The 21226-nt window shown below is 38.9% G+C and overlaps 4 protein-coding genes across 4 annotated transcripts; 1 reads left to right on the top strand and 3 right to left on the bottom strand.

Moving 5' to 3' along the window:
• Positions 1–136: 136 nt before the first annotated feature.
• Positions 137–7951, top strand: HO133_003891 (uncharacterized protein; the record flags this gene model as incomplete). Its single annotated transcript, XM_037294813.1, has 5 exons — positions 137–2370; positions 2428–5777; positions 5825–5925; positions 5978–7518; positions 7573–7951. 5 exons carry the CDS (start codon positions 137–139, stop codon positions 7949–7951), a joined length of 7605 nt encoding a protein of 2534 aa, XP_037148860.1.
• Positions 7952–7984: 33 nt separating this feature from the next.
• Positions 7985–8237, bottom strand: HO133_003890 (uncharacterized protein; the record flags this gene model as incomplete). The annotated part of the gene is made up of 2 exons (XM_037294812.1): positions 7985–8063; positions 8089–8237. 2 exons carry the CDS (start codon positions 8235–8237, stop codon positions 7985–7987), a joined length of 228 nt encoding a protein of 75 aa, XP_037148859.1.
• A 265-nt stretch (positions 8238–8502) lies between these two features.
• HO133_003889 (uncharacterized protein) lies at positions 8503–9802 on the bottom strand (the record flags this gene model as incomplete). Its single annotated transcript, XM_037294811.1, has 2 exons — positions 8503–8631; positions 8948–9802. The coding sequence occupies 2 exons, from the start codon at positions 9800–9802 to the stop codon at positions 8503–8505; spliced, it is 984 nt and encodes a 327-aa protein (XP_037148858.1).
• Positions 9803–13188: 3386 nt separating this feature from the next.
• Positions 13189–14392, bottom strand: HO133_003888 (uncharacterized protein; the record flags this gene model as incomplete). Its single annotated transcript, XM_037294810.1, has 5 exons — positions 13189–13283; positions 13341–13475; positions 13534–13725; positions 13818–13961; positions 14023–14392. 5 exons carry the CDS (start codon positions 14390–14392, stop codon positions 13189–13191), a joined length of 936 nt encoding a protein of 311 aa, XP_037148857.1.
• Positions 14393–21226: the final 6834 nt, after the last annotated feature.

Below are 21226 nucleotides of genomic sequence, written 5' to 3'. Positions count from 1 at the left end.
GAACAACCTCTGCTTCATCAAGGTAGCTTGCTTCTGGGCCTCTTGAAGACACCGCTTAGCCAAAGTCAACGGCAGTCCCATCAACTCTGCCCTTTGCACTCTTTCAAGGAGCCTCTACTCCCACGCTACCACAGCCATGAGCAAACGAAAGTTCATGAAGGATAGCGATGAAGATGCACAAGATCAAGACTACCAGGACCATCAAGACTCGGATGAAGACTGCGAGCCATCCTCGGGCGAGATTTTTCAAGGCCGTCCTTACGTGCTATCACTTCGCGTGACGCGATCTAGATCAACCTTGAATGCATCCGACCCGCAAAACCGAGATGACGAAGAGGTCCAGGGACAAATCCGTGATGGTGGGGATGACACGACTCGTGAAGACAACACCTCCGAGGCTACGCTCCAAAATGCTCCTCAACCCCCCCAAGTAAGTGTGAAAGCTCAGCATCGATCGTGCGGTGTCCTCATCAACACTTTTGTTGCTTCTCGATCCCACATCACTGACTCTGAGGCGCAGGTGTCGAATGATCTCAACAACGGTCCGGACGAGGCTCACGTCGCACGGCTGCGTAGATGTGGCAAAACCAAATACTGCGGAGTCAAATCACCACGCATCGCAAAACCGAAGAAGCTCAAACGAGAAACAGGACGTTTCTTTTGCGTCATCTGTGGTTCTAACTTCACCCGAGCTGCAAGCGTCAACTACCACTTCCCAGGTTGTGTGGAGAAGTATGGGAATCCGCTGGGCAATTGTTGGGACGACCATCCCTCATGCGCACCCAGAAGAGCACGCAAAGACGCTCTCGCCGATGATCCCTCTCCTCCCGTCCAAGGGTCCGCTTCAAAGAAACGATGCATCCAAACTCTCTCATCAGGTCCATCAACTGCTAACCCGAGTGGTGGGAATGACATGCACCAACCCCGGCAGACATCACATGCAAGTGCTCTACCAATGGGACCACGCGTGACTCGATCCCGGACAACACAGAGGACGTCGGAGACTCAGCCTAATTCGGACGTTCATGGTACCAGGACGTCATCCAAATCAATGCAGAGAGCTTCGAAGCCTATCAAACCTCGGCCCAAGCCAACACAGTCGTTGCCTGATAAGAAGCAGCACACCTCCAATCCAAGTGGCAAGCGAAAGCCGAGAACCCAGAGCAAGAAGGCATCTGATAGCGGGGAGAAAACCAATGTTCAAAGGTTCGGAATCGACGGGAGCCTTCCTCCACTTTCAGATCTCGATGCGATATTCCATGATCTCGTTTCGAATGCGTTCAAGGAGACACCTCTGGAGCATGCGATGGAAACTCTCCCTGAAAAGCAGATCCATATTGCTACAATGTGCTCCGGAACCGAAAGCCCATTGCTCGCTTTGGAAAAGATTCAGAAGGACCTAGAGCTTCGTGGGAAGCCTATGTTGAACATAAAGCACCTTTTCAGTGCGGAGATTGTTCCGTTCAAACAGGCCTACATCGAGCGAAACTTTCATCCCGATAGGCTTTTCCGCGACATTCGGGAAATGGCTGAAGGAGGACAGGCGACCACCGCGTATGGTGCTCTAACTGATGTCCCCTCGGATGTGGATATTCTCGTAGCCGGATTCTCGTGCGTTGACTTCTCGAGGCTCAACAAGAATACTAAGAAATTGACGGACACCGGTGAGTCTGGTGACACATTCCGAGCAATTCTTGGATACGCGAAGCAATATAGGCCAGCCATTATTATTCTCGAGAACGTGGATGGCGCCCCTTGGGACCTGATTCAAGCTATCTGGCAGAATGATCGCGAGTCCGTTCAGGAGCACTGCAAGAAAGTCGACGGTGGAATAGACCCGAATGAACTCGAGCTTGACACGTTCTGGGACGAGGATGATCCTGCATACTCCGCCGACTATCAGAGAGTCGACGCGAAGCATTACTACATTCCTCAAACCCGCACCCGAAGATACATGATATGCCTCGATCGCCTTCGATTCCCATCACCAGACCAAGCAGACGAAGCAGTACAGAAGTGGAAGCAGTACATGGTGGCACTTCGACGAACGGCAAGCGTATCCTTTGAAGCTTTCCTTCTACCCGAGGATGATCCACGCCTTCAATACGCTAAAGATGAAATGTCCAAGACTGGGAAGCCCAGGCGAGAAAGGGACTGGGAGGTATGCCGTGGCCGTCACGAAGAGTACCGAACCATAGAGAATCTTGGGATCTCAAGACCCATCCTCAACTGGACCAATGACGGCTCCGCCAAAGCTTCAAGTTACTTGTGGACTGATTGGACCTTGTCGCAAGTCGAGCGCGTGTGGGATTCGATTGAGATATGCTATCTACGCAATGCCGCTAGAGGATTCGACTCGTTCTTCAAGACGTAAGGCTTCCCTTCTGATTTACTTCTTGAAACATTGTGCTAAATCGAGACTTATAGACGCGTCTGGGAGCTGTCTCAGAACATCGACCGTTTCACAGACGGCGCTCGCCCCGGCGTCATCAACTGTCTTACACCGACTGGTCAACCGTTCTTGTCAGTACGCGGTGGCCCGATCACTGGGCTTGAAGCCATCTCACTTCAAGGCCTGCCAATCGACGTGTTACTTCTGACACGCGAGAGCCAGAGAGAATTGATAGACCTTGCGGGCAATGCGATGACTTCCACAGTGGTTGGGGCGGCTCTTCTGAGCGCCTTGGCTGTAAGTCATACCATTCTGACGAGGACAAAGGAGCCAGTCAACCAGACGCTTCATGATTTAGGTCACAACCTAGAGGGGATGAGAGACAGCGAACTTGGGCAAAAGCAAGTCCTGGGGTTTGATGGTTCTAGTGACTCATCACTTGAAGAGCTCTGCAAGATGGCCAAAGCGAGTGTTCGTCTATGTCACTGTGAAGGTCAAAGTCTTACAGCCCCGGCCTTAATTCGCATATGTAAATGCTGCCATCATCATTGCTGCGAGAAGTGTGGTAACATGCCCAAGCACGATTACGAGCTTCTTGGGGGAAATGGAGCACCTGTGCGTACGGAACCTCAAGAATTTCGAAGGCGATTGAGGTACGCTATACCAACCAGGCTTGAGATTGACGGTTTCTCCTCCGAGACATTAGAAGTATTCGCACAGCTTTTCCCGGACGGCTCAAAGCAAGACTGGAGACTGTTCAGCGAGGCCATCCTACTCGCGTCCGAGCAGGAATACCGCTACGAATCTGCCAGGCGCTCGCACTGCTGGACAATTACCTACAATGCTACGCATTCCCGACTGGAACTTGTCTTCGACCAGGAAGAAGTGTATTGGCTGTTGTACGGCAAACCAGGTCAAACAGAGACCGGGAACAGTCGTGTGAGAACACTGCTCGATCATCCCCTTGCACGACTGACAGTTCGTGGTACGACTATGCGAGGTGAATCCACGAAGGCAGAAAGCATGCTCAAAGGCACTTGGGAAATTTGCTTACCAATAGCTCATACCTTTCCAATCACTGTTACCCCTCAAGGAGAACTGACAGACTCCTGGGAGAAGAAGCTCGGCCTGCAGGGTGAAAAGTTCATTGACAAACAAGTATACACATCCTTGCACGTTGCTCGCACGTCAGTTCCTGCAGCAGAACTAGCTTTGGATCATGATATTTGCGGAGATTACGATCTTTTGGACAATTGCGGAACAGCTTGCAGCAGCCTTCACAAGAAGAGATCGACCACGGATGGTCACGACGCACCCCCCCTCTTTCTTTTCCTCGATGCGGATCGAATGGGACTACCTAATCATGATAGCTTTGTCTTTTCTACTGAGATTCAGCGGCTAGAATACGGTGAAAGTCGTTACATTACAGCCAAGGTCGAGAGTGAATGGCGACCACCTTGCAAGGGCTCTGATCCACGAACAGACTGTGCCGTCTCCACACAAGCAGAATGCACCGTCTCCAGCCGATGGAGTCCTTGCCCGATCTTTCTGCGACCTCACAAAGAGTTGGAAGAAGCGTCCTCGAGGTTCCCCAACAGCGAAATCTCGATTCCGGTCTTTGGTACAGATCAGCATCTATCACAATCGTCTGCTGACGATGTATATGGTTGCTTGCATGAAACTGCGACGACTGCGTTGTTATCTTGCGAGATACCGGGACAAGTGGTTGACAGCGTTGGCTGGCGGGTAGGACACTGGACGACCATAGATCAAAACTCTGGGCGCGAGATTGCTGCGGCATTTGCATGGCTATTCGCACGAGTGAAAGACCTTGGAGATTTCGAAGGAGGCTGGAGGTCCCTTGGTCCCTGTCCAAGTGGCTATCGAAAATGTCTCACCTGTGCTCCGGAGCCCCCAAGAATAATGTGGACGTGCTCAAGAAGTGCCAATGAAGACAAGATCATACCTTACGAAGATGGGCGAGAGGCTGGCAATTTCGAGCGAAAAATCAAAGCTCGACCAGCTCCCTTTTTGGTGCAAACCTACATCGATGACGATGAAAAGCGTACAGGTCGTCTCTTGGTGGGCTTAAACCTACCAACCTTGGTCCACCGGGCTTTGGCTAGACTTGGCAACATTGCAGACAGCGACGACATCGAGATGGATTGGCGTCTTGACACCGGATTTGAAGCGCCAACCCGTTACAAGCTCAAAGAACTCACTCTGCCGAACAACGAGCTTGCTTCCCAGGCTGAGTATGACTTTCCAACTGGCGAACAGCTTCGGCCTGAACAGAAGCGGTCTCTTCAGTGGATGATTGGCCAAGAGGCCGATGAGATGGTCTTCTACGAAGAAGAAATTGAAGAAGCAACCTTGTCACAGCTAAGCTGGAGGGCAGAAGCACGTGTAAGACGTGTCCGGACTGTTCGAGGAGGCATTCTGGCCGACGAGGTTGGGTACGGCAAGACCGCAACGACTCTTGCACTGATTCACGCACAAGAAGAGAGTGCGAAAGAGTACGCAAGTAACAAAAACGCCGGTTGCATCTCTGTCAAAGCGACCTTGATCCTAGTACCACCCCACCTAGTCCACCAGTGGAAAGGGCAAGCCCACAAGTTCCTGGGGATAAGTTCAAACGACGACAAGATCCTGGTCATTGAGGACCTGACTGACCTAGCAAGAATTTCGGTCCAGCGGATCAAACAAGCTACCATTGTCCTCACTTCCTGGAGAGTCTTAAGTAGTCCAGCATATATGACCCGGATGTCGCATTTTGCGGCGCTGCCAGAAGGTCCGTCCAGCGGAGAGCGTGAAACTGATGTCTGGCTCACCCGAGCATGTGGTAACATCAAAAAGCATATGGGCGAACTCGTCAGCGAGCAACACAGTCCCGTAGACTTTGCCGCAGTCCTGAAGCTAAGATTAAAAGCAGCCCATACTGACAAGGATATAATCCGCGATGTCCCTACACAGCGGCTTAAAGGCGCCAAATATACCACTTGGAATCCAGCGGAATGCGTAACACCAAAGGACCCTTCCCCCAAGGAGCAAGATCTGGAGAAATTCTTCAAGCACATGACGAGAGAGGGTTGCACTGACCTGAATTCTATGACTGGTATCTTGTTGCACATGTTCGATTTCCATCGAATTGTTGTTGACGAATACACGTACGTCGACAAAAGTCAGCAGGCCGGGAAGCTCTCTAAATTCATTGCCACCATCAACGCGCGTTCTAGATGGGTGCTCTCTGGGACTCCCAGCATTCAGGACTTTGGAGATGTGCGTAACCTTGCCAGCTTCTTAGCATACAACCTTGGGGTTGTGGATGATGCCGCAGGGGTCCTCAAAGGGGCCGCAATACGGCATATCAGGGACGATAGAACTGGTAGGTTGCTTTGTCCTGCCTTCATTCAGACTACTAACGACCCGCAGCCGCCGAGCAATTCCGGGCATATGGCTATTCACATACCGCTGCATGGCACATAAGTAGGCAAGCCCACGCGCAGAAATTCCTCGACAAGTTCGCTAGTAAGGTAGGCCTTCTTTATGCTCAAGACCTATCCACACTCGCGCTTACAATCCTAGAACGTCGCCGAGATCGGACTCATCAGATGCATGACGGATCTTCGCCCACATTGCCTTGGAGCAGCTGAGACCATAGTTAATGCTGAGCTTCAGCAACAACTACAATCCACAGAAATGAAGATTGTCCTACGTGGTAAGAGCAAGAATGACAATGATAGACTTCGGCGATACCAAGATCTACTCCAAGACTGCCAGACAGCGTCAGAATGCCTTTTGAGGGCCTGCTCATACTTCGAATTGGTGGACACACGATCTGCGGAGAGCCAGCTATCCGGGGATGCAATGGACGTCGACGTTGAGGATGTTGAGGATGAAGATGACTTTCTTGATGAAGAATACGAGAAATTCTCATTTCCTACAACAGAACTGTTCGGGGCCTGCGAAACAATGATCAGTATCCGTGAGAAACAGATGAGAGCACTGGTTGCGGAGTTGGAGTACAACCTGTTACACGCCGCATGGCTGGAGCAGCAATGTGGGCGCGCAACAGCACCGGAGTACCAAGGCTCGCATTACCGTCAATGGAAGTCAGAAATAGAGCTTATTGGTCTCAGAGACCCTACAGCCACTTCTGACCTTCGCTACTACCTCATCGCAGCTCTCGAAAAGGTCGATGCCAACACCGAAGAGATATACTACCGCGATCCCCCAACCGCTGAAGACCTGAAAAGGGAGAAGAAAGCCGCAGACGAGCTAAAAAAGCAGGCAAAAGACAAGCGAACAGCCGACAGAAGACTCAAGAAAGCCAGCGAAGGCAACCAGAGCCGAAAGGCATCAAGAATGTCCAAAGCTACCGCTTGTCCAGATGAAGATCCAGATGAAGACTCCGCAGAAATGGTTGTCGGCGATAGCGAATCCATCCAAGCAGGTGACATGGATCCCAACATGGCTCCCAATCCCGCAGATCCCAAGCCAAACAAGATTCGCAAAGACGACTTCAAGAAGTATGCTAGCGTGCTTCGAGGCCTCACGGGTCATCTAAGGAGTCTGGTAGCAGAATTGACCTCCAGGACGAGGTCCCTCCGCTTCGCCCGCGGCGCAGAGGAGCTCTCACAGTGGTATACTGATCTCAGCAAGCCACCTACATGCAGAGCTTGCGGCAAAATCGTACTTGATCATGACAGTATCAGCATCAACATTCGCTGCGGTCACTCCACCTGCCAAGACTGTATCCAGACGACGCACCTCGCTATATGCGCTGTCGATGGCTGTTGTGAGGGATCCGATCCATATCGCCTGAGAAAGGGCGTGGACCTTGTTGGCGATGGGGAGACCTGGACACGCGGCTCAAGGCTGGGTCACATCATCGAATTGATCAACAGTTTACCAAAGGACGAACAAGTCCTACTGTTTGTTCAATTCGAGGATGTGATGCTTAAAATGGCCTCAGGATTGGAGGAGGCTAACATTTCTTGCTATGCGTTGAGTCAGAAAGCCGGCCATCAGATCGTCGACATGATGAACGATTTCCAAGATAACCAGGGGAAGAATAAGAAGAAAGTTCTGCTCCTCAACCCCTCAAATGAAACCGCGTCCGGAATGTGAGTCATACCACTCATCTCTGCCGCTAACCCTGCTAATATGATACTCTACAGCAACCTCACCAACGCAAATCACATCATCTTCGCGTCTCCCCTCCTCACTAAAACGCAACAGTCGTACAACGCTTCAATGACACAGTGCATTGGACGAGCGAAGCGATACGGTCAGCAAAAGACCGTGCACGTTTATAGATTTTTCGCCCTCAGAACTATCGATGTCGACATCTTGCAAGAGCGCGAAGTGAAGACATTGGTGAAGAAGAAGGACCTCAAGGGTAAAAGGGCCGAGCGGCGCGGAATTGACAGGGGGAAACCAAGCGGGGAGTCAAGTGGGGAGTGGTTGTTGGTAACAGGGAATGCGTTTGATGACGCCCTGGAGGCTGGCTGGGGGTCCGGTTACGACTTCAAGTCGGACCCAACCGAGGACGAGTAGAGGATCCTGAAGCGTATATATCTTCCTTGGTGCTCATAGATGCTCATCTTCTCCTAAATGACACTTTTTCGTGACGGTATCCGATCCTTTACCTGTCTGCATGGTGAATAGGCTGTTTTCAGCATGCATTCACATACCTCTCTGTTGCTTGCTTTCGACCCATACCCGTCCTCCTCTCCTTCGTCCTTCCGCCTCCACTGGCCTTCGCAACTCTAAGCTCCCCCTTTCTGCCAACTTTCGGCACAGCCCGTGCTCTTAGCTCCGCGCCAGACGTTTTGCTACTCATCTCTGCATAACCACTAGCCTCTCTCACCCTTGCATCAACGTAAGGGACCGAATTCTGCCCTCTCAGCCCGATTCGAGCCCCTTCACATCTATGTCGGAGTTGTGGTGCAGCTCTGCTCCAATTCCGACGATACCGATCTTGACTCCGACTGAGTATCCTTCTATGCAAGTGAGGTTGAAGTGCCTAGGCACCTTACCGTACAAGAGTAACCAATGTATGATCGTGCTCTACTCAGACTACCGCTACTTTACTTACCAGAATGTGATTACTCCATATAGCCAGGACTCGGTTTGCACTCCCCAGTGGTAGGTCGCCCACAAAGTATTAAGGGTGCCACACCGAGCGTCGAGGGGCCCTTTTCCTCTTTCATCATGTAACTCTTACTGTCTCGCACCTACCTTCGTCGGAAAGAAGTTCAAGCAAAGAGGAGATAAAATCAAAAGTGGCTACGTGGAGTAAACCTCAAACCTATAGATCTATGTCAAGATCGCTGACGTATTGGAGGAGCCAGGCCTTCAGCAGAGCAGTATAAAGCCAAAAAAGCGGGCGAGGCGAGATCTCAAGTCCTTGCCCTAGTTCACAAGAGGGTGATTCTTGAAGCGAATTGGCTGAACCATGTTGAGTAGGAAAGAGTGGAAAGGAGAACTTGCAGCTCTACAACATGACCAGCCCGCCGGTCAATAGCCTCAAGGTTTCCTCCCAATACTCACGTAAACCGGGTAGCCCTCATACACCTTCCCATTCCCACCCTCTACTCCCAACTTCCATACATCCCTCCACGCAATCCTCGCATCCTCCTGCCTGCCCTCCTGCGCAAATCTCACATACAGCTCTCTCGTCTGCTTATCGAATACATCATCCCTGACGCTTTCCTTGTCCTCATACCACGTCTCGGGAATGTAACTCTTGGTCCTCCACGACTTCTCGACCACCAAGCCCGCGTCCTCATACATCCTCTCTAGACTATGCATGCTCTGGACCCACTCCCGATCATAAGGCGCTGCCATTCCAAGCTTCGTACTTAGCACTGACATAAATAGGTACTGCATCGTAAGATCCTCAGTCGGAACATCAACAATCAGCCTCCCACTCTCCCTCAACATTCCCGCCCACCTCCTTATCACGCTCGTCGGATCATCGAGCAACACAAACGCCGAGCAGCACGAAATAACATCAAAACCACCCCTTTCCGCAACTACATGCCGGACAGCATCAACCTCACCAAGTTCCTCGGTAATGTTGGCTTCGACCCATTCCACCCGTGCCGCTCCTTCTGGTATCTTCTTCTCGCGCGCAAGATTCAACATTGCCGTAGTGACGTCGACACCCACGACGACGCCGTCGCGCCCAACGGCTGCCGCCATTGGTAACGCCACGAGTCCCGTACCACATGCGAGGTCGAGAACTGCGGAGCCCGGCGCAGGCGCTGACCACCGTACGAAGTCTTGCCCAAGTTTCACGTGCCAGCCTCCGTTTGAGGTGTCATAGTTCGATGCACGGTCACTGTATAGCGTTTCTGCGGATAGTTTGTCGGTTTCGTTGTTGGCGGAGGAGGATGAAGGCATGGTGAAGGGATGGGTGGATGCTTTAGGGTTGGGCCACTGAGTGACTTGGGAGGTATCTTATGTTGTGTTTTGATTGTGTAAGAATGATGTCATGTATCGGAGAATTAATGCCTCAGTTTCTGTCGAAGTCTCTAGGCTAATCTCTGTTGGGTCTAGCTTGTTCGTATCTGTCCTGCAGCAATATGTAGGCGGATATGCTCTCAGGTATTTATACTACACGAGACTGCTTGGAAAAATTCAGGTTTGGCTTCTCTTCGGTTTCATTGGTAGTTGTAGATCAAATGCCGATCACGAGAATGCGCTTTCCGTTGCTCTCCGGATCCTTCGCTCATGGCTTGAAATAAAGCAAGTTGATTATCTGCTTTCCAACACCCCCTTTTCGTTGTCTCTCTGATTCGGGCATCTGACAAGAGGAACCTATTTCGCGTTACGGTCGTACAGGTCAAACGAGGGGGCTACTCCCTACGTGCTGTGGGGCTTCCTTTCCTGCTCGCCGCAAGGCTTCACGCTAGTTTACTTGTAGGGTTCTCGGACCTAGTACGTGTAGGTCTGCCTGGTCGCTAGAAGAGCTGGTAATTGCGCTACAAACAGAGATCAAAATCCCTGAAGATGCTAGGATGCCAGCGAGAGTGCCTACGGCCTCCTACGAGTGAGGCGATCACGCGAAGCGGGAAGATATGACAAGGCAAAAATAGATGTCCCCACATGGTAAAGCGGAATGCAGCCACCTAGTACATCGAAGTACAGGCCCATGTAGCGTGCTTGAGGTGTTTTCGAGGCCCGAACTTCGCAGCATGCATACATGCGAGCCTATTCATCCGGCTGCATTTGAGTGTTGGCTCAGCGCCAGTGGTCAGTAGCCGCATCTGTGTGGTAATTGGTCCGTAACTTAGCTCCGCGAGCTGCAGCATCCGCATGGGGCTTCTTGCAGCTCAACCGGACGCAGTTTTTTGGCCGGTAGATTTGCCTTGAGTCTTCAACGATTTGTCGTCACCCAAAGCTTTCTAATCACAACATACGCCGTTGATCATCAGTTGCTGACGTTGCGCAGTAATTTTTTGGCTGTACGGTTGACTGGCTCATCGGCTGCATGCAACCTCAGATACTTTCGACCTCTACTGGCTATCTGGCAGCTTCTCAGGCGCACAGACCCTAGGGTATCAATCGTCTCGTATGTTGTCAAGCTGCTCTTCTCGCCTTGTTCTGTGGCAAAATTCCATTACCATCACGTTTTGAGGCTGCGAAGGGTTACTTACCACGGAGAAGCTGAGAGCAGGGTCTTTCGTTTGTGTACCAGACTCCGTGATAGTCCGCCATATGAGTTCAGTTTACCAATGCTCACACTTATTCTTCGCTCGTCTGGTTGTTCATCTTTAGCATCTTCGACTGCCTGGGCACTTTGCCATCTAGCAAACGATCGGAAGTCACAATTCCACCTAGTCTCGTTCTTAATTCACCAACCGTCACCAGATGTGAACAATGCTTCTCTCGTCGACATATGCCCTCTCGACCTTAATGCTACAGTCAGCCATCTTTCAACACGACCTGGTCGCAAGCCATTGAACACCCTGTCCAACCATTAGCCGACGCTGGAGGCGCCTTCCTTCCGTGAATGTACACCCTCCTCGTTCTTCTTGTCCGCATACCCGTGGCTGTCATGCGCGTCGTACGCTGGCAGACCGTGCAGGTCTGGTGACTAGTGGCCACCCTTTTTGAAATCACAATCACTATGTAAGCTTTTGTTTCAATAGGATTTGAAACTCAAGCGATGCTGATGTGGACTCCACTGCTTCTGGTCATTGAACCTGGCAATATAGCGCAGGTGCTCTGTCTTTTCGTCGAAGAATTCAGCCTCTCACTCTGCAGGACCCTGCTTTCTTGTGCTGACCCACTCGAGAATGGCGATAGAGCTAACGAACTGAATAGTCTCAATCACGAATTTATTGAAGTTGAGGTCGCTGCTCCAGAAACATAGCGTCTCCGACTGTTCCGAAGATCCCTGTCTACTAGTAAACCTTTCTACATCGCGATCGTCGCCCTCTTCCTTCTCATCATAGTCTTTATCCTTTAAATCCTTGGTCTCGCTCACGTAAGTATTTTAGCAAGTTTGGCTTCGCCTTCAGTCTCGTGGTGCAGCCCATACGTCCAGCCTATTGTCGTCGCCATACTCGACGGTAAATGCAATATCTACCTAGTAAACCAGCATAAAAGCCAGCGTTGCGGGCACCACTCTTGGTATCATCCTAAAGACCATCGACGGAGTCCTTCTGGCTACAGTGAACAATGGGACTCAAAAGTGGGGCGTCGGAATGCGGAGGCCATGATTTCCTTAGGCTTACTGCGGGGCAAGTTTACCTGTGCTTGACATTGATGACTGATATCGTCTGTAGCACATCATTACCCCCTGGTATCTCGGTAGTTGTGTCGGTGATACTATTGTGGAAGGTATATATGTGTATCGGGTTGTGTTGGACACAGCAGCATTGAGGGGTCTGCTAGTCTGGAATGACGGCGTCTTCAATAGGTGGAGGTGTCCATACCGTCGGAGTTGACATGCTTGAACATGATGATCAATACTGTATAGAGGGGTGAGGTGAGGCATCTCCAACAACTCACGTTGGATAGTATCGGCGTACTGCATAGCCCACCGAGCCAAAGTCGACTGGTCGAACTTGATTTGGCTCTGGGTATGGGCATTGCGCGATAAGGGCTAATCTGAGATGTGCAACGTTTGAGAAAGTCGGCGATACGATGAGCGTTTTTCTGCTATCCTGCGATGAAACACAAAGATGACGAGTTAATAAATGGCTCAAGTGGGTTAACAATACGATTCAGGTATGGATTTTCAAATTTTCAAGTCTATCCTCAACTCGACGTACTCAAATTAAATTTCTCCGAGCGCGGGATCGTAGAACATCTGCGGTAACTGACTTGTGTACTTCTAGTCTTCATGAGTATAGGGTGTGCAGATGACTTTGCAAATCCTGTAACTGCGGAGTGTTTGGAATATACCGAAGTCCGGCGCTGTAGGCTGGACCAAGACTAAGGTAGACTAGCTGAAGACCACGTGAGCTCTACACTAGACTCACTGAGCTACAGTCGCTGTAATTCCTCAGATCTCCATGCAAAGACTCAGGGAATCTCTGCTAGTGATGGTAGGTCGTGGAAGTAGTGGCGTTATGATGTGTCTTCCGGAAACCAATAAATTGGCAGTCCTGAAATTCGATATACATTCGGATGTGTCAAAGTTGCTGACTGCAAGAAGAGAACATAAACAGTCAAAAGTTGACAATCATAACCCAGAGTTGCCTTAGCTCAATTTTGCTGATACGCATTGCTACGAATTCCCCACGTATAATAGGAACCTGTTGTGAACCCATAAAATCTCATCTGACAATGGTCAGCGAAGCAGTTTCGGGCACTTCGATCCCAGGTGCAGATGCAACATGCTTCAGTGTTATGAAGATACTGCCATCTTCGCCTGTAAGGCATTAGCGTTCGGGTCCTTACAGTATCTCTAGCATGCTGGTTGCACTACCAAGGCCCGTCACACTCCCTCCCTGAAGATCTTTCACACAAACTGACATCAAAGCAGCAACAGCTTGCCATATCGCATAATTGGAGGAGCGAACCGGTGTTTTGCTGGTCGAGTAAATCATCAGAGAACATGAGACTATTCCATGATTAGTATCAATACTGGCCATGGGGTATCTTGTCGGATCATATCTTACTAGATTTCATTTGACATGGGAGATCCATCTCAGTCTGGGGATCAGAAGCTGGGCCGAATAGTTGGATTTTGTCTTCAGCTGGCATGCGGAATGCGATGAAACCACAATGTTTCAAACTGTCTGCCGGCATAGCTCCACGGCACTGTGGCTTCAAAGGGTATTTTCCAAGGATCAGCGCAAGGTTTCCATCTCCTGCCTAGTGTTAGCGAGTTAGATTCTATTCAAGCGGCATTTTCCTGAGATCCAGGCAGCCACGAAGGACTTATTGCCTGCTTGGGACTTACCGATATTGCTAGCAACGCCACCTTGAAATTGTTTTCCGCACTGTGCCAAGAGATGAATCGCGGCATTGCGGGCTTGATCCATCGTCGCATGTGCAGTTGCTTTACCCTCCATGAGAACCGTTTCATAATAGCAATTTGCCTGTCCTATTTTGTGTCTCAGCTAGGGTAGCTTTGCAGCCGTAAGTCAACTACAAACAACACTTACTACCATACTGTCTGTATGGGAGACCAAGAACGTTGCCTTTCATATCACGGTTATCAACAAATGTGATGTCGTATGAGCCTGTCATGTAAGGCAGGGCGGTTTCACAGTCACGGAGTATTTCATCGTCGACAAAACCGTACTTGTACCTCTCGCACTGAATATCGAAATTACTTTGACCTGAGACATTCGGAGACAGGGAAGAAATGTTGGCCAATGACATGAGACTGTACGAGTTGGTCTCAGGACCATTAGTTGAGCGGGTGAGCAACTGCCCTCCTGTACCTTGCAAAGGTTTGGCATATGTGGTACCCCCAGAGCATGTAATGAGTCCCAACACATTCAAGTACAGCATCATCGAGCTAGGGTACATGGCTGCAGAGCTTGAGGAATAGACATAGAAGATGCTCATGAGACACAGAAGTGTAGAACACCGATTGAGAATCTTCTGGGGTTGGAAAACTGCGGATTGCGCTATCTTGCGCTGTCTTGCGCTCTATACGAAGCGATCGAGTCATAAGAGAAGCTCACGCGAAGCGCAGATCCTATAGCCGAAGCAATAGCCGATTACGGCGATATTAGTATATATAATAAAATAAGATAGAGCTAAGCTAGAAAATTCTAAATTTATATATATAGTTAATTATAAATTCAATAAATCTATATTTTTTTAATTAGATATCGCGGGTAAATAAATTAATATTTATAATTATTAAAATTTTATTTTCTACTTTTAATCTTTTAATAACTTTATTATTTTCTATTAAAATTTAATAATAATTTTTTTAATTATAGATCGTAATTTAGACTTTCTAAGAAAGAAAAAATCTTAAAATTTAATCTTATAATTCTTTAAAGATAAGAAATTTAAATATTATTTATTAAAGATCGTTTATTAAATTTACTCGATAGTTTTAATTAAAAGAAAAATTATAAATTTAATTTATAAATCTTTACTTATAGTATTTATATACTTTAAATAATATAAAATAATTATATATAAGAAGATATTCTTTAAAGAATATAATATTTAAAGTATAAAGTAATAATAAGTAATTTTATTTAAAATATATAAATAAACGTATTAACTATAAACTTATAATTATAATAATTATAATATTTAAAATAAAATAAAATTTATTAAAATTATTTATTACGTAGTTTATTAATATTAAAATCTTAATCTTAATTTTATAGATTATTTAATGAAAAAAAAGATTAAAGTTTAAAACTTATTTTATATATATTTTTAAGAATTTTAAAGTTATAGTTGAAATTAATAAATTAAATATTATATTAAATTAATATATATAATATAATAAAATAAAATTAAGTTAAAAATCTTAAATTTATATATATTATTAATATATATAAAAGAATAAAATAGAATTAAGCTTAAAAATTTTAAATTTATATATATAATTAATTATTAATTTAAATTCGCTATACTCTTTAATTAAATCGACTAATTTATCGCGAATAAATAAATTAGCGTTTATAATTATTAAAATCTCGCTCTTCTACGCCTCTCTTATTAAAAAAATAGATATATATTATTAATATATAGAATTACTTTTTTATTTTCTATTAAAATTTTAAAATTATTTATTTTATTTTAAAGCGCTAGTTATACTTTTCGAGTTTTTAAGAATTTTAAAATTTAGTCTTATAATTATTAAAGTATAAGAAATTTAAATATTACTTATTAAAGTTCGCTCGATAATCGAATAGCTTTAATTAAATATATATTATTTAATTTTAAATTAACCTTTTTATTTTCTATTAAAATTTTAAAATTTCTTTTTTTAAATTATAAAACGAAATATAAGCTTTTAGATAAAAAAAGAATTATTAAATTTAATTCTATAATTATTAAAGTATAAGAAATTTAAATATTATTTATTAAAGTTTACTTATCTACTTAATCGATAACTCTAATTAAAAAAAAAATTATAAATTTAATTTATAAATATTTACTCGTTAATTATAAAAAGTTATTATATTTTTAAATTAAACTATCTAGATTTACTCGCTAGCGTCTTTAAATCTATTAGATAGAGTATAATAAAATATAATCGTATTCTATTAGAATAGCTCTAAGCGCGGAGGCGTATTTTATTATAACTTTTATATTTAAATAAAATACGCTTTTTTTTCTAATAGAATTTCTTAATTTTTTTAGATTCGAATAGTCTTAAGCTAGGGCTATATATCGCGCCTTATATCGCGAGATTTAATCTTATAGTTATTTTTTTAAAAAATGTTAAAGTTTATATATAAAGTTATTTTCTTAACTCGTCGACGCTAAGAGAACTTTATATTATAATTTTATTTTCTATAACGAATAATTAATATAATTTAAAAATTGAAAAAAATAATAATATTACTTAATTAATATTATATATAAAAGTTAAAATTTTATAAATAGCTCTAGAATTAATATATTTAGAATTAAGATATTTTAAATAAAATTAAATATTTAATTAATTTTTTTTATTATTTAAAATAAAAAATTTGAAAAAAATATAGAAAAAAACTTAAGAATCTTAGAATTTTAACGCATATTTTTTAAATAGATTTACTTCTATATTTATTATTTAAAATAATAAATTTCTATATATATATTAGTTATCTTTCGCGCTAAGAGAAATTCTTAACTTAGAAATTTATTTCGCTCTATATATAAAATATATTTAAGAAACTTAAAAAAAATAATAGTTATACTTAGTTAGCTATTTTTAATAAAATTTAAATTTTAAAAATCGCGTAATATTAGAGTTATAATCTATTAAAATAATACTTATTATCTTATATTAAAGAAATTTTTAATATATTAAATAATTTATTTTCTTTATATAATATAATAGATAAAATATTTTATTTCTTACTTATAATATAGCTATCTTAATCTATAATAATATTATAAGTAAGAAATTTTTTTTAATATTTTTTTAAATAAAGTCGAGAGTTCGAGTTATATTCTTATTACTTTTTTAAATTCTTAAAATATCTTTTTTTTATTATATCGCTGAAATCTATAAAAAAAATAATTAATAATAATATTTAAGTTTATATTTTTACTATTAATATTTGAAAAGTTATAGATAATATAAAAAATAAGCGAGTATTTTAATATCTCTATTTAAAATCTTAACGTTAATAACGAATTTATAATAAATAAAAATATTTAAATATAATAATTTATAGTTCTAATTAAGAGCTATTTAACGATATTAAAATAAAAAAACTATTAATTAAAGAATAATAAAATACGATCGTATTTTATTAGAATAGCTCTTAGCGCGAAGATATATTTTATTATAATTCTTATATTTAAATAAAATACGCTTTTTTTTCTAATAAATTTTCTTATTTTTTTCGAATTTAAATAGCTTTTAGCTAAGGCTATATAGCGTACTAAATCTAAGAAGATTTTATTTTAAAATTATTTTTTAAAAAAATATTAAAGTCTATATATAAAGGCGTTTTCTTAACTCGTTAATACTAAAAGAACTTTATATAATTATCTTATTCCTCGCAATTAATATATTATTTTATTTTATTTTATAAAAAAATAATATATTTACTTAGTTAATACTATTTATAAATTTAAAAATTTCGAAAATTTAACTAAAACTAATCTATTTATTATTAAGATTTCTAAAATAAAATTAAATATTTAATTACTTAATTCTTTTATTTAAAAAAAAAATATAAAAAAAATATTTAAAAAAAACTATATAATTTTAGAATTTTAATACGTGTTTTTTAAAAAGATTTACTAATAGAGTTGTTATTTAGAATATAAAACCTTTTTATATATACTTCGAGTTAAAAAACGCTAAGAAAACTCTTAGCTTATCGATTTATCTAGTAATAAATATATAATATATTTAAAAAATTTTAAAAAAATATTAATAATACTTAGTTAATATTATATATAGAAATTAAAGTTTTAAGATTTATTTAATATTTTAATTATAATTTATTAAGATAATAGTTATTATCTTACTTCGAGTTAGCGTTTATATTAAATATTTTTATTTTATTATATACTTTAATAGCGAATATTAAGAATTCTCTATCTTTATATAATCTTTAATTTAGATTAAAGACTATATTAAAATAGAGAATATTTTTTTTCTTTTTCTTATTAAAAGATTCGAAGTTCGAGTTATTCTAAGAGTATTTTTTTAATATTTTAAAATTTCTTTTTTTTATTCTTTTATTAAATTTTATATTAAAAACGATTAATAATAATATATAAGTTTATATTTTTATTATTAATATTTAAGAAGTTATAAGTAATATAAAAATTAAGCGAGATATTTTTATTAATAGTAAATTATTAACGTCTCTTAAAATCTAAAAAATATAATAAAATTACTTAATTAATATTTTATATAAAAATTAAAATTTCGAAAATCGAAGTTAAATTTACTTACTTAGTATTATATAATAAATTAAAATTTTATAACTTAATTATACTCTAAGATATTAAATCGCGATTATTTATAATTTTATTACTTAAATAATCTATAATATAATAGAAATTTAGATAAATTTAATAATATAGAAGTTTTAAAAATATTATATCTAATTATATAATTATTAAAATTAAAATATTAATTAATTACTCGATATTAGATATTAAGTATTTCTAATTAATTTAAAATTAATATTTATAATATCGATTTAGAAACTTATATAATAAAGAATATAATATAAATTTAGATAAATTTAATAATAAAAGAATATTAAATAAATAATATATAGTTATAACTCTAAAAGATATTAGAATTAAATTAATTCGAGATAAAAAAGAATATTTTCAATTTTTTAGAGTTAAAAATTAAAAATTATATATATATTATAAAAAATTATTATATATAAAAATAATATATATTAATATAATTTCGAAATTAATTAAAATACTTTTATTAAGAGAGTTAATATTAATATTATTTTAATTATCTATAACGCGAATATAAATTATTTATTATATAATTATAAACTCTTTATATATTATTATAACTATATTTCTAATATTCGAATTAAGTCTATAGCTTAATAATAGAGTATAGTTTTCTTTTTGTATTATATATATATAATATAATTTATTATTTATATAAGATATAACGAGATTAAAAACTAAGATCTTAAGTTCGAATTTCGATAGACTTAATATATTTTTTATATTTTATTACTTTATAAATAGAGCTTATTTAAAACTATATAATAATATTAAAATTATAAAATTTAATAAATATATAGAAAAGCTATTAAGTCTTAAAATTCTTTATATTAAAAAGATATATAATTCGAATTTCTTAGATAGAAGAATATTATAAAATTAAAATTAATATATATTATAAGTATACTTTTCTTTAAATAGAAAATTATTAATATTAAAAATATAATTAATAAAATATCTTTTATTCTCTTCTTAATCGAATCTTAAATATCGATAAATTAGAGTTATATTAATATATAAAAATTATAAATAAAATATAACTCGCTAAAATAATAGCGTTTATAATATTTCTTAAGATCTTATTTTTCTAACGCGAATAAGATATTAAGATTTAAAACGTAATATAGAATTATATATAAATTTTATTTAATTTATATTAAATTAAGTTAAAAATAGTATATATATATAGAGAAATTAGAGATATATTTATTATAAGTATACTTTTCTTTCGATAGAAAATCGTTAATATTAGAAATATAATTAATAAGATATTTTTTATTCTCTTCTTAATCGAATATTAAATATCGATAAATTAGAGTTATATTAATATATAAAAACTATAAATAAAATATAACTCGCTAAAATAATAGCGTTTATAATTTTTTTTAAAGTCTTACTATTTTAACGCGAATAAGATATTAAGATTTAAAACGTAATATAGAATTATATATAAGTTTTACTTAATTTATATAAAATTAAGTTAAAAATAATATATATATATAGAGAAATTAGAGATATATTTATTATAATTATACTTTTCTTTAAATAGAAAATCGTCGATATTAGAAATATAATTAATAAGATATTTTTTATTCTCTTCTTAATCGAATCTTAAATATCGATAAATTAGAGTTATATTAATATATAAAAACTATAAATAAAATATAACTCGCTAAAATAATAGCGTTTATAGTCTTTCTTAAAGTCTTACTTTTCTAATATTAATAAGATATTAAGATTTAAAAACGTAATATAGAATTATATATAAATTTTATTTAATTTATATTAAATTAAGTTAAAAATAGTATATATATATAGAGAAATTAGAGATATATTTATTATAAGTATACTTTTCTTTCGATAGAAAATCGTCGATATTAGAAATATAATTAATAAGGTATTTTTATTCTCTTCTTAATTAAGTCTTAAATATCGATAAATTAGAGTTATATTAATATATAAAAACTATAAATAAAATATAACTCGCTAAAATAATAGCGTTTATAGTCTTTCTTAAAGTCTTCTCTTTTTAACGCGAATAAGATACTAAGATTTAAAACGTAATATAGAATTATATATAAATTTTATTTAATTTATATTAAATTAAGTTAAAAATAATATATATATATAGAGAAATTAGAGATATATTTATTATTACTATACTTTTCTTTAAATAGAAAATCGTCGATATTAGAAACGTAATTAATAAGGCATTTTTTATTCTCTTCTTAATCGAGTTCTAAATATCGATAAATTAGAGTTATATTAATATATAAAAACTATAAATAAAATATAACTCGCTAAAATAATAGCGTTTATAGTCTTTTTTAAAGTCTTCTTTTTTTAACGCGAATAAGATATTAAGATTTAAAATATAATATAGAATTATAAATATATTTAACTTAATAAATATATAATTAAGATAAAAGTATTAAGTATATATAGAAGAATTATAAATATATTTTTTATAAGTATACTTTCTATTAAGTAGAAATTAGTTAGATATCTTTATATATAATCTTAATATTAATAATAATTATATAATAAGTATTATAATTTAGATATAAATAGTTATAGAGTTTATTTAGAGCTATTTCACGGCGTTAAAATAAAAATACTTTTATTATCGAATATTTATTTATTTAATAAAATCATATATTAACGTCTCGTTATCTTCGAATAATCTTTAGAAATAATATTAATATTAATATATAATTTTATATAGTATTATCT

Source organism: Letharia lupina (genome assembly GCF_014066315.1).
Source record: "Letharia lupina isolate WasteWater1 chromosome Unknown contig_19, whole genome shotgun sequence".
Lineage (NCBI taxonomy): Eukaryota > Fungi > Ascomycota > Lecanoromycetes > Lecanorales > Parmeliaceae > Letharia > Letharia lupina.
Note: the sequence above shows the minus strand (reverse complement) of the source record. Positions and strands in the feature narration are given on the sequence as shown.